This window comes from Henckelia pumila, chromosome 2 (assembly GCF_033568475.1).
Source record: "Henckelia pumila isolate YLH828 chromosome 2, ASM3356847v2, whole genome shotgun sequence".
Classification (NCBI taxonomy): Eukaryota; Viridiplantae; Streptophyta; class Magnoliopsida; order Lamiales; family Gesneriaceae; genus Henckelia; species Henckelia pumila.
The window spans coordinates 112,135,178-112,149,165 of record NC_133121.1 but is presented as its reverse complement, the minus strand read 5'-3'; the positions used below and the strand labels follow the sequence as shown (position 1 = coordinate 112,149,165).

The following is a 13,988-nucleotide window of genomic DNA, read 5'->3' as shown; positions in this document are numbered from 1 at the left end:
CATTTAAAAAAAAAATTGGAGGTTGGAAAAAGATATATATCTTTTTAAAACTCTTTTTATAATTTAAAAAATTAGTATTTGGGAAAAATTTACTATTAAATAAAACTTAATTTCATATCACTACTTCAACGGTGGTCAAATAATTCATTATATTTTCTCAATTGTTAAGAATAAATATTCTTCTCTTGAAATATTTGTTGAAATTTTCAAATATTTTGTGAAATAAGTAATACTAGTTATTTGCTAAAACATTTGTTTATTTTTTTTGTGACTGATAATGTTTTTAACTATAAGATTGCACGGTTCAATTATTTTTTTATTCTATAATTTTATTTTGTATAATATAAATTATATTTTCATTTGAAAGAAATTTTTGTTCATTTATTATTATTATTATTATTATTATTATTATTATTATTATTATTATTATTATTATTATTATTATTATTATTATTATTATTATTATTATTATTATTATTATTATTAGCTTCTATTTTATTTAACTTTGTCTTTTGTTTGTAAGTTTTTTTTATTACGCTTTGTTTGTAGATGGAAGGACCAAATCGAGAACTTTTGGAAAATATTTAGGACGAAATCTAGAACGTAAAACATTTAGGACTGAACTGGAAATTTTTTAAAAATATTTGGGACCAAACCGAAACATAAAAGCATTTAGGACTGAACCGGGAATTTTTGGAAAGCATTTGGGACCAAACCGGGAATATTGAAACATTTAGGACTGAACCGAAAATGTGTCCAAACATTTAGGACTGAACCGGGATTTTCCCCTAAATTTTAAATTCACTTATTTTGTTCATAGAAGAAATTTTAAATTCTTCAATTCAAACACAATTTTAATATTTCCTCACTTATAAAATTTAACTTTTAATTTGTTATTCTCCAAAATTGTGCCCAAGTATTCTACAACAATTCACGATAGATTGTACATCACGGTCATTAAATTGTTGATTTCTGGATAAAAACTTTACGAAAATATAATATAAATGTTAAAAAAAATTACGATGTTACGGTCGCTTGCATATTGATTCTCTTGAAATATATTTAATCTTTTTCTAAATGGAAACTAAAATGAATAATTATAGTGACTCAACCCAAATTATGCACCAATCAAAAACTTAAATATGCAATTAACTTAATAGAAAACATAATAACATTGAATTGCGAAAACTTAAATAAATACTAATCCATCAAAATACAACAGGGACTGTAAACCCAAGTAAATTAATATACATGAACTCAATCGAATTAAACTAAAATCCACTGGCAACCCCAGCATCCAAGCTCTGGCACCAACTACTCACAGGTCCAATTCTTGAATAACCTACAACTGTCCCGTCGAATGGGACGTTTATGATAATAATTAATAATACAGACGTGAAAACTGACGCTCAGTACAAAAATATGAGTACACATGTCTATATGATGCATGCACCATAAAATATGAATGCAACATAAAATATGAATGCTCTGGTAGCTCCGAATCCATTAGGCACCTCACATACTGAACCCAAAATTGGATTATCACCGTCTTGTGTAACCCACACACACTGCCCTTTCGGTCCAGCGAGTGTCTCATGTTAACCGATCGTACAAGGAAAATACTAAGTCTGAACGACCCTCAAACAATAGGCTATCTCAAAAGGATAACATGGTCAATATGATATGCCAATGTCGCATACAAATCTTGAGCAATATAATCATGCATCATATGACAGACAATAGTGCAACACAACACATAATAATGTGGGTTTTCAAGTGATTCACTGGAAGAATTTATAAATAATTTTTGTTTCATTTAAAAAATAAAAATAAAATTTGTTGGATTTTAAAGTTTATTCCCTTCTTTATCATAAATGAAGTATTTTTGAGTGGTTCAAGCGTAAATTTTTTTCTTGTCTTAACTTTAAACATCATATTTTTTTCTTATGTGTATATTGTAGAATATATATTTAAGAAGAAAATTTTATATATTATTTATGCAAACATAATACTTTTTACAGCTTTCAAAATTTTTTCAAAATCAACTCACTTGAAGTATTATATCTTAAGCAAGGTTCTAAAAAACGCGAAACGCGTCGAAACGTGAAGGTCAAGTTTCAAGTTTCAAGTTTTTCAAGTTTAAACGAGATTACTACGAGTTTAAACGCAAAAAAACGTTTTCAACTTTTATTAAAATTTTAATTATATTAATTCAAATAATAAATAAAATGATAAAATTACCATAAATTTAATATTAAACGAATAAATTTCAAGTTCTTAAAAACATAAAAATATTAAAATTATTTTAATTAATAGTTTCTTATATATGTAAAAAATAATATAATAAAAATAAGCTCATTATCAATTAATAATATGTTTTAAAAAGTGCGAAAGCGCATCGAAGCGTGAAAGCAACCAAGCGTATGTGCTATTAATACGAGCTTAAAATAAAATTTTTAATATATAACACAAATTAATGGAGTAAATAATGCCTAAATATAATAAATTTAAATAGAATGCATTGATTTTTTGCCAAAGTCTAATTCAATTTATTATATCATTCATTTTATATCAATTGTCATTAAATATAAACTCAATTTAACTAGAATACTTTAAAATATTAGTATTAATATTCTTCAATATGTACTGCATATACTCATCATTGCTACACTTAACTATCCAAAATTGTACATTTTTTTACATTGCTATTATTACTTCATGTTCTTTTTTCGTTTTATTAATCAATTTTGGTATTTTAAAAAATTGCACTTAAGCGTATTTAATGACATTTAACATGATCAACATGTGTTTGACCGTTTTTTATCGTTTTTAGCCGAAACGAGTTTTTTTTACCGTTTTTAGCCGAAACGAGACGTTTTGAAGAAGTTTCAAGCTTAAACGAGATTAAACGAGGTTTAATCAAGTTTTTTAGAACACTGATCTTAAGTAGTTTTTGCTTTTTTCATGTCAATATGTAATTTTATAGTTATCATAAAACATTTTGCAACTATTTATTGATTATAAATTAGTGCTATAATATTTAAATCATTAATTTTTTATCGGATTAATCAGCCTAGGTTAATTGTTAAGTTTTCAAAAGTAAACATAAGGGAAATAAACTCAAAAACAAAAAATTTACAATTTTAGTCTTGTAAGTTAGTTTATTTTAGCTTTTAGTTATGTGACGTGTTAAAATTTGTTTTTTATTCAATAACTTCTAGTTTTTATAAAATATGGTTGAAACCAGTGGTTCGCTGCATAACACATTTGTTGGGAATAAAATTTCGTTTACACGCATTAAATTCATCTAGGAAAAAAATGTGTAAAATAAAGCAAAATAACCCTCAAAATATCAAAATTAGAGAGAAAAATTGCATTTTTGATACGTTAAGTTTGTAACTTCGTGAATTCGGTCTTTTATATCGTAAGATTTCAGTTTTAGTTCGCAATATTTTTTTTGGTAATTTTAATCATTTTTTCGAATTTAGCGCTGATGGGGAACTGACGTTACAGTGCCAACTCAACTTTTCAACGAAAATTGAATAAAATAGCCAAAATCAAAACAATTAAAACTGTAATTTGAAAATATGAATGAGCAAATTCACAAAATAACAAAATTAACATACCCAAATTGCAAATTTCTTTTTTTGTTTAGGTAAATTATTTAATGTGTGATATAAGTTTTATTTTTTTTCACATTAGTCACAGATAATATCGGGATGAAATAAGAAATATTTTGAGTATTTAGTGATTTCAAGTAACAAAAAGGAAATAAATAAATAAATCAATCAATCAATCAACTATCTTACAACTTATAAGATAGAATCCAAAATTTAACTTATATGAAAAAAAAAAATAAAAACCACCCATGGGAAAAATACATTTTTCCTTAAAAGATTATGCTTAAGAAATATGTAGGGTAAGCATTTTTTTTTTAAATATATCCCTTCGGTCTAAAGTTCATGCTCTATTTTAATTATATAACATAGATCGGACCTTCATCTACAAGCCCCAAAGCATCTCGCTAGTGTCCAACACTCAAAGAATATGGCTTGAAAGTTGAAACACTCAAAATATGGACTAATATTCGAAATATTTCTCAACTTAGCATCTAAAAATGAGGTTCGGACGCCTATGTATAGGCCAGAGATCGAAAGTTCCGATCTGAGTTCGAAAGTTTCGATCTGAGCATGGTCATGAATTCCACTTGTAAAAAGCATTTTGACACCTAGAGTTCGAAAGTCCAACCTACCATGACACACGTTGCCTGAACAGTTCGGAAGATCTGAACTGGTTCAGAAGGTCCAAATGACTTCTGCTCCTTCCGAACTGGTCCTCTCCTTCCGAACTGTTCTGGCCCCTAGGACCCCCTACCACTTTCGTACGTTTCGAGGATGATTTTCCACTCATTTTTCCCAAATAACGACTCTTTAATCATGTTTTGACACTTCTAAAATTTAGGGCTCGTTTGGTACAAATGATTAGTTTGGATTGAGGTTGGTTTGACTGGTTTAACTAATGTTTGGTTGGATTTTTAATTATCTTACTCAATCCATTCTCGAAAGGATAAAGCCATATTAATGTATGGAAAGTAAACCCACCTCCACCCCATGTATTAACAATCACTTTCTTAGTCACAAATTATTTTCAATTCTACCCTTTTTCAACATCCAAAAAAAATGCCATGCCCAACCTCTCTCTCCCCCATCTAAATGATGAAGAAAGCATCCGTGCACGTTAGGGTTTTCAAATTGCAAAAGCATCTATTAAAAAAAAACTTACAAAAACATCATAAACTTGGCAGACAAATGAACGTTTCATTTCTCATTAAATCAACATCGAATTCTTGTTTACAAATTTTATTTTTGTGATGGTGTTTGGTTTCTGATTTTGGTTGAGAAAATGATTTCGATCTTCACAAAATCAAAACGAAAACAAAATTGAACAAGAATTTACGAAACTCAAACAACTTGAGGGCATGAAAATTTTTGGGATTTCTCAGATTTATCTCGTTGAAGAGGGAGCAGTTGAACTTGATGAATTTGGGTAGTAAAATTCCATTAAAAAAAGCTCAAAAAATAAATAATATTAAGATACTTCCAGGGGTAGTTTTGTCCAAAAATAAAAGGTTTTAAATTTATCTCATTGTCAAAAATCATAACAAACACAATACTAATTTATCACTATTATTACTTTTCAATCTCAATCATTCTTTTTATCATTTATGTACTAATCATTCAATAATCCTATCATACCAACCAAACGTAGCCTTAGTGTCATCTTTTAACATGTAAAATGAAACTCAAGTTACTACAATAATAGTAAATTAACACACACAAAAAACACACTAGCTTCTAAAACATAACAATCATAGAGATTTTGAAACACTTGACATATAATCTTGATAACTATTAGTACTTGATGCATATTTGAAACAACGAGAACACTTAATTGGCTTATTAGTCTAGATTATTGACAAATCACGTAATGTAGTTTATTCTGGAACTAACAATAATTTTCCAGGAATACTACCCTCCTCCAAGGCTCTATGTCCCTCCGCGGCTTCGTTGAAGGTGAAAATTTTACCAATTATTGGCTTTATATGCCCAGCTTCAATCAGTGGCCAAATTTTTGCTGCAACATTAGACCAAAGACGCCTCATTCCTACACAATCTAGAGTCCACAAATCCACCCCTATTACCATTAAACATCATTAATCAAATGGAACATGAAAAATACTATTAAAATCAACAAGAAAAGAAATAGATCTAAAAGAAATCATAAACTAAGATAAGGAATAATCTACCTATGATACTAATATCCTTCTTCATGAGCGAGAAAATGTCAAGATCCACCTGACTCCCAATCTTGAATCCTGAAATGACGAGAGACCCACCTCTAGCTAGACAACCCATGTTCTTTTGCAAATTTTCTATTCCACTAACATCTAGTATAATGTCCATCCCTGAAAAAAGATGATTGAGTAACTCAAATTAATGGTTTCCTCAGCTAACGAAAATCAAGCACTGAAGTAGGTAAAATACAATCCCTACAGATGTAAAAAATTTCCCACTTATTGATACATACATTACATTGTACATATATATAATATCTCAACGATGGTGCACACGGAATAGTCCACCCCTGAAAAAGGATGATTGAGCAACTCAACTTAAATCAAATTAATGGCCTCACGAGATAACGAAGGCATTGGTGACTGATAAGCACAAAAAGTATTGCTGTTTTGCACTTCAAATTGTGTTATTTTTGTGCTTATTTGGCATTTATGCATCGTAGTTTTGTAGTTATTAATGAAAATTCTTGCTTGTCTTGTACTGATGATTAAAGCTCAAAAGGATAGTGAAAACGACGAAAAGTCAACAATTAGATGCCACATGAGCAAAGCCCGTGAAAAGTGCCAAAATAATCGGAGGAAGAATTGTCAAAGTTGAGCAAAAAGTTCAAGGAGATACGTAAACTTACATGGACGTTAGATTGAAGAAATTGCATGAAAAAAATATTGGAGCACCCACGCTAGGACCCACGCTCAGGTGCCTCCGGACGTGGGTCATAAGAAAATGCAAGAGAAAACTTCTGCGTCACCCAGGCTCGGACCCACGTGCTCGTGCCCCCGAGCATGGGTCACTCAGCACATGCGCAAAAGTAGAAAATATCAAAATTTTGAACCCTTACCTATCGAAACTTGATTTTATTCCTCATTTCAAACATATTAGGACTCTATGTTGAGATATATTTTAAGAGTTTTTTTAGGGGAATATAAATATAAAAGCCCAAGAACGAGAAGAGAACGGGAGTACAACGTTGGCGGGTAGGGCAAGAGGAAGAACACTTCAACGAAATTCACTGCAAGAGAAAGAATACTTTAACGAGATTCACTCAATTCATGCTTAGATCTTTCAATCTTCTTCTTCTCAATTACTATTTTAATGGATTTAAACATTGATTTATATCTTTGTTTTGAATTTATGGAGTAGTCTTTTATCGACTAAGGTGATAGGACCAAGACAGGACTATGTTTGATTTTTGGTTTTGGCTCAATGAATTTATTTATTTCTTGCATCTACTTATTTGATATATGTTTATCCTTGCATGTGAATATTTGGTCAATTGTTTACATATTAGTTGTTTGATCTCAAACCGAGAGGCTAGAGATTGAAGTTTAAATTCACAATATCAATCAACATATGATTAAACTGACTAAAAATAATATTCGATTTCGGTGTGCAGTTTTAGGTGAAAATTGAGATTCCATAAATCTAAATAGTTAATTAAATTCAAATATAAATATTTAGACTGTTAAAAAAATAGATCTATTATTTGACGACGCAAGACATTTAATAAGATATTCAGTTTAAACGTAGAGTTTTGTACCGTTGTGTGCTTGGTCATTTTGTTTGAATTAGATTTATTCCTCAATCAATTGCCACCATCCAAGCTTCTTTGTTAAATTTTGTTAGTATTTTAGTTAAATTCGAAATCCGTTTGATACTTCCATTCACCCATGTTAACTGATTTGTCTAGATTAAGTTTAATAATAAGTATTCTAGTAATTAAATATCGATCTCTGTTGGAACGACCCGGATTCTAAAACTGGTTTATTACAATTTGACTTAGTGTGCTTGCTAATCACAAAGGACTTTAACTGTCAATGATCCAACAGCCTTCAGCCGCTTGCAGAAGTCCAATTATACACAGATGTGAAAAGTAAAACGCACAATCATTCTGCACGTACCTTTTTCTCCTGTTTCAGCTTTCACACGCTTGCAGAAGTCTTCTTTTTTGTAGTTGATGCAGACGTCTGCTCCTAGCATTTTGCAATATCGCAGCTTTTCTTCCGTTCCTACAAAAGGTCCGTCTAATTACATATTTTGTTCGACTATTTCACAAAATACTATGGGGTATGTACGTGGTGCTGAGGAAGTCACCAACACTTTCAAAAAAATGTATTCTTTTAAATCTCATTGCGCAAGAACAATGTTTTTGGCCACATTGATTACCAAACTCAGATCACTCTCTTATGTCCCATGGCCCATTACATATGATGCCTCAAAATGTTCTCACCCAAATCTTGTGGGGCCACATCCAATTCACAACTGAAACATTCCATTGGGCAGAAAATCTGTATATTTGCCAGTGAAAACTAAACCATCGAAAGTTCTCCAATATCTCAAACACAGATTATCATAATAACATCATCCAAAACACTGTCCGGTCAATCCTGTTACTAATTTAATATTCAAAACCACCAATCTGACATAGCATGGGCAAAAATATTTTGTTTATCATTATCGCCATGTTAAGAAAACATGACAGTTCAACTGGTGCAAATCTTGGGCTATTTTCACCAGATCCAAAGGATTGACATGGGATAAATGAAATCTGACACTGAATTTGAAGAAATCAAAGATTAATTATGGTCATTGCAATTTCAAGAATCTAGTTATATTCTTATACTTATGGGCTTCGAAATCCTAGCAGCCTACTTTTTTCTAGGTTGTTGACTCCATTTCTTCACTCATTAATTAGCAAAATGGAAATCAGTAAAATAGTCATTTAGGATTCATGCCTCCAACGAATACTAACATCAATTCCCACCTTCAAATCGAAACCATCAATCCAGGTAAGCAGTCAGTTAGTAATTGATTATAACTAGATATTAAAATAATGTACAAAGTGATTATTGATTCACACATTCAATATCAAAATTTCTTATTTTCAAAACCTGATATTTTCAAATTTCTTTCTCACTCTCGCACATGCTGTGATTACTGATCTGTATATACGTAGTTCTATGAATACTTTATAACAGTATAAGAGAGAGAAACACAAAATATCAAAGTATTTAGTTTTCAGTTTGTTTTTATATTCATTGTCAGCACTTTTGTGTAATTGTGTAATTTGTATGATAAACTAGAAAGCTAATATTGCCATGACTTGAGCAGAAGATACAATGCCCAATATTTGTGTTAAATTGGCAGCAAAGAGTTTAGTTTTTGTACTTGGCAGGGTAATTAGGTAGTTAAAGTAATACTTTAGTGCTCGTTTTAATTTTAAATTTTAAATATAATAACGGTGTTGGTAATGTGCATAATCAAAATATTTATGGATTTAAAAAATATTTAGGTGACATGTTAGCAATTAATTGTAATGAGGATGCATAATTTGCATTTACTTTACATATAGTTATTGAAGAAGAGTCACAATACTTATCAAACTCAAACTCTAATAATACTACGCAAAGAAAGATTTGGATGACATATCACAAAGATTTAATCTGTAGCTAAAAATCAGTACAAAATTAACAAAATTTCAGCCATACAATTAAACAGCAAACTGCACGTCGACCATATTATTATTGATAAAAACAAACGCATAACTGTGTATATTTATATGTATATAACATTTGGGATAGTGGCAGCTTGTTCTTTTTGTCCAAGATATCGTAATATTGAATGTGTAGTAAAAAATGAGGCAAGGTTTGGCAAACTAGTAGAGAATGATATGCCACAGAAACTTAAATTCTACACTTCGCGGAAAAAATTGTACTCATTTTGTATGAACTTTAAAAATGACCTGCACTGGAATTACCAAGAAAACTAGGAAAACTGATTTGGCATCCGGAATTATAAGTTGGATCACAAAGATGGTTCAGTTCATACAATGTTTTGACACCGCACATAGGTTACAAGTTAAAGTTTCAACTTCTTTTGCTCCTACAATGATTGTAAAGTTCATGAGCATTGGAACACGTTTTTGTTGTGCGATGGATCGTGATAAAACATGGGATATGATCCTCTCACTTGGAATCAGTCGGTCAGCAAACTAGTAAAAGCATTTCTTCCCAACAAACATGTCGCTGAGAACATGCTTCGGATTATTAAAAAGAGAAAAATATGCAATGACCTATTCTGAGTTCCAGTGAAACAAGATGCTGAAAAGAGCAAAATATGGAAAAGCATTTCGAGCATTTCGGCCATCATGTTTAGTATGAGAAGATCCATTATGTAATCAACACTAGCACAAACAATTTGCACAATCAGAAATTCATTTTTCATCAAAAGGAATTTAACGAAGAAGTCTCTATGGTTGAGATTTGAGGTCTACAAGGATTTCCAAGGCCAAGCCAAAAAAATTGGGACAGATCAACTGTGTCTTAGAAAGACAATATGACACATAGCAAATTAGAAATCAGTCTCATTCTATACATTACATGAATGCATGTAGTAGGTCAACTCGAGTAGTTATAGAGATAGATGTCATTAATCTCCTTAACTTTCTGAGAAGATAATGTAATGTTCTGAATGTAAAAGTAAAACAGTAACTTCATCTATTCCAGATTCCATCATTTTCAGATAAGAGTTGTAACTTGTAATCACTGCCGGTTATCATACTTAACCGGTATGGCCTTGAAGAAAAAAACAATCTTGTGATATTACTAGCATTAGCACAGTAGTTCGGTGGATCCATACATAAGTTGAAATGATACACCATATCATCATATTATTTCCCTAATCATAGATGACTCGAATAACCAAATTTCTCCTTTAAGCACATTGAAAGAATCAAATGCATATGCCCATGAATTGTTTAATTGCAATTATATTAGCAGAGGGTAAATTAAATCAAACAGAAAATATTAACCAGTATTACCTGCCACCGCAAATACTTCACAACCTATATGCTTAACATATTGAATAGCAATAATGTCAATTCCATCGGCAGTCTCATGTATCTGCAATCGCTCTCAAAATTAGCACTTTTAAAGTTTTGATATTGCATAAATTATCAAAATTTGTTTTAAAAATGTGGCAATACCATGACTGTGTCCCCAAGTTTGACATTCGTCAACATTGAAAGAGCAAAATATGTTAACTGTGACGCCTTGGGCAACGCTGCTGCTTCAACAAGGGAAACTTTGGAAGGAATCCGCAGAACAACAGATATGGAAACCATTACGAACTCTGCATATGCACCCCCAGATTCTAGAAACGTACAAACCTTGTATAAACGGAAAACAAAATGCGTTGTTATGATAAACCTAATCACTTGAATATAAGAACCAAAAAACCCATAAACTACTCGATCATTAATAAATTAGTTTTCACCTCATCGCCCTCTTTAAATTCGACTACGTCTGAGCCAACAGCAACAACTTTCCCAGAACATTCATAACCAAGATACGAACTGGAACCACCCCGATAAAGAGGAATACCCTGTCGGATCCAAGTGTCAAAAACGTTTAGCCCAACCGCTGCCACTTGTATCATTATTTGATAACTACAAAGAGGGTAGTTTGGAAGCTGAAGCTCTTTTATTCGAAGAACATCCGGACCACCTGCTCTTTTAAAATCCACAACCTTCATCTGCAGAGTTAAACTTAGCAGATATTAGATTAATATCACAACACAAGAACGTTCCCAACTCACACTTAACTCTCGAGTTAAGTGGAATAAAACATACAGCTGCGGGTGTTGGATCAATTAAGTTTGGTGATTTAACAAACTAAGAATATGCTGAGACAAAAGTTGAATAAGCCAAACTGAATATTAAAGTCTACCGAACTGAATGACCGAGACTACTAAACTGAATGACCAAGACTATGGAACCGAAAAAGAATAAGATCAATCTTTATCACAAACCAACATGCTCTAAATCAAATCAGTTTACTCTGAGCTACAGCTGGAATTTTGGATATAGTTTTCCGTACCAACAGTCACTGAAAATCCGCGAGCACTACCTTCAGTGTACGATTATCAGAAAGGACAATGACGTGGAAGAAGACAAGATTAATGACTACTATATTTGAAACGGATATAATCTTATTTTATTGACCGTTAAATCATGGATCTATAAATATAAGATATAATCAGTTTGGTTAGCTCTCTGGCATCCTCGCACAAGTTCAAATATTCAAATTTTCAAGAGACAAACTGATTGAAAGTTTGGTTAGCTCTCTGGCATCCTCGCACAAGTTCAAATATTCAAATTTTCAAGAGACAAACTAAATGAAGTTTTTCAACACACTTTTCAATATTGTAATCTGGTCATTAAGGATCACTTTGTGCTTAAGATTTTGTGGCAAGATTACTAAAAATTGATAGTGACTAAACTGGTTAAAATTGTTGTAAGCAAGCATAATAGGAGTTTCAGTTAGACAAAGATAAGTCATACTGAATCTAGGGGTGTGCAATCGGTTAAAACCGACCGACCGAACCGAAATATAAGAAAACCAAACCGACCGATCAAGTTTTCTAACAACGAACCCACTGAAGTTTTTATAACAAAATCGACCAAACCAAACCGATAAAAAATCAGTTATAACCGAAATAACCGATTTTTATTTTTAAAAAATTAGCTAGAATTGCATGAAGGTGATAGCACCGAATTCAGTAAACCGCTAACCTCTGCATGTAAAGCACTTGATTCATAGGCAAGAAAAAAAAAAACTCATTTCTTTAACAAGAAATTCTGAAAATTAATCTAATATAAGAACTCGAATACATTATAGTTTCCAGTGTAACACTCACACGATCTCCGAACGTAGCTCAAGTTTCAAGATAATTCCTTTAATTATTTAATAAGCCAGAGGCACAATCAACTCGAATGCTTAAAGCAAACCATCTCCACACACACGTATAAACACGAAAATCACAAAATCGAAGAGAATGGAAAAGCACTTACGATCTATGAAATCGAACTAACCAATCGTTCTTCAATTGCCTATCTTTTCAAGAAATTAAGGAGCTGGTATAGAGGTTCGTTGGGGAGAAAGTAAAAGGTTTAAAACCTACCAACTTGTTTTTTCTTCGAATCTAAAAAGATTTGGCTAAAAAATTCCATGAAAATCTTGCTGATGCCACTAATATTTCAACTATAACCTATAATAATTCCAAAATCATTCCCTGTTTTTTCCCAAACAAAATCATAACCAATGAACCATTCTCATTAATATAAACTATGAAAAAATTCCTTTCTAGAACGTACATTTGGGTCAAGGTTTTCGTGATTGTTTATTGAATAAATTCATTAATCATAAGACAAATTAAAATTTTAAAAACTCATTTAAGCTCTAGTTGCAGATGAGAGAGAAAATAATTCTCAAAGTAGTATTACATTGTTATCACATGACAAGTATGACCGATCATGTCCGCTGCAAAATTCTGTCACAATATGTATCAGGGTATGACATACACCATTGAACAGATCAATACTAAGTTTGTTAAAAAAGGAAGAAAGAACAATACCTTCGTTGGTTGAGCATCGATTTCTCGCCAGTTGCATTTGGTTTTCTTCGATTACTTGAGTGTTCGAAAGCTATGGCAAGAGAAGAGAACGAGGAAGATTGAGAGAGATTTTTATTTTTTTTTTCCTTTCTTACGGCAACCCTTTTCTTACAGCTACGCTTCGGTGGGCCTCGGGGTGATCAAATATTTTAAAAACTTCGGCATCGCATCGCATCGATATTTGTAATTTACTTAAAGAAAATTACAATTAAAAAATAAATTTAGACCGACCAGTATTTTTTTGGAGAGTAACACTTCTGTGCAACGGTCTCATTCGTGAGACGGGTCAACCTTATCCATATTTATAATAATAAGTAATACTTTTGACATAAAATGTAATACTTTTTAATGGATAACCCATATAAGAGACCCGTCACACGAATATGACCCGTGCAACGGTTGCATACAAGTGTTTGCCTTTTTTGGAACGGGGCTATTTTTTATATAAAATCGCATGGGTAAATTATTTAAAATTCTCTAAAGTCAAAAATAAAACATAATACATACATACTCAATCTGAAATAATATTTTTGTACTTTACTACGGCAGATCTTAAAAGCACCCCCTCTAAATCCAAGTCTACTGTCTATCATGCAGCACTACAACACATAAAATAATCATGAATTACCTAGCATGCCAACATCTCCTACTTTAAGGGTGGAATAGGGTCGGGACCCGTCCCGT

General features: G+C 31.6%; 1 protein-coding gene across 2 annotated transcripts; it reads right to left on the bottom strand.

The window, feature by feature from the left end:
• Positions 1-5,356: 5,356 nt before the first annotated feature.
• On the bottom strand, positions 5,357-13,443 carry LOC140884445 (uncharacterized). 2 transcript variants are annotated; one of them, XM_073291215.1, is made up of 7 exons: positions 13,266-13,443; positions 11,127-11,384; positions 10,837-11,019; positions 10,672-10,753; positions 7,754-7,861; positions 5,807-5,965; positions 5,357-5,673 (listed from the first exon to the last, which is right to left on the bottom strand). In XM_073291215.1, the coding sequence occupies exons 2-7, from the start codon at positions 11,382-11,384 to the stop codon at positions 5,495-5,497; spliced, it is 969 nt and encodes a 322-aa protein (XP_073147316.1). In that variant the 5' UTR covers positions 13,266-13,443; the 3' UTR covers positions 5,357-5,494. The 2 variants fall into 2 exon arrangements, with proteins under 2 accessions (XP_073147316.1, XP_073147315.1); XM_073291214.1 differs by having other exon boundaries at positions 5,357-5,694; positions 13,266-13,441.
• Positions 13,444-13,988: the final 545 nt, after the last annotated feature.

Bases quoted from the DNA above. Each gene is read 5' to 3' on its own strand.
- LOC140884445 (XM_073291214.1), bottom strand. From the start codon at position 11,384: ATGAAGGTTGTGGATTTTAAAAGAGCAGGTGGTCCGGATGTTCTTCGA. The intron at 5,966-7,753 runs GTACGTGCAGAA...ATCTTTTTTCAG, and splicing joins AGCTGAAACAGGAGAAAAAG to GGATGGACATTATACTAGAT. The intron at 5,695-5,806 runs GTAGATTATTCC...TAATGGTAATAG, and splicing joins GAAGGATATTAGTATCATAG to GGGTGGATTTGTGGACTCTA.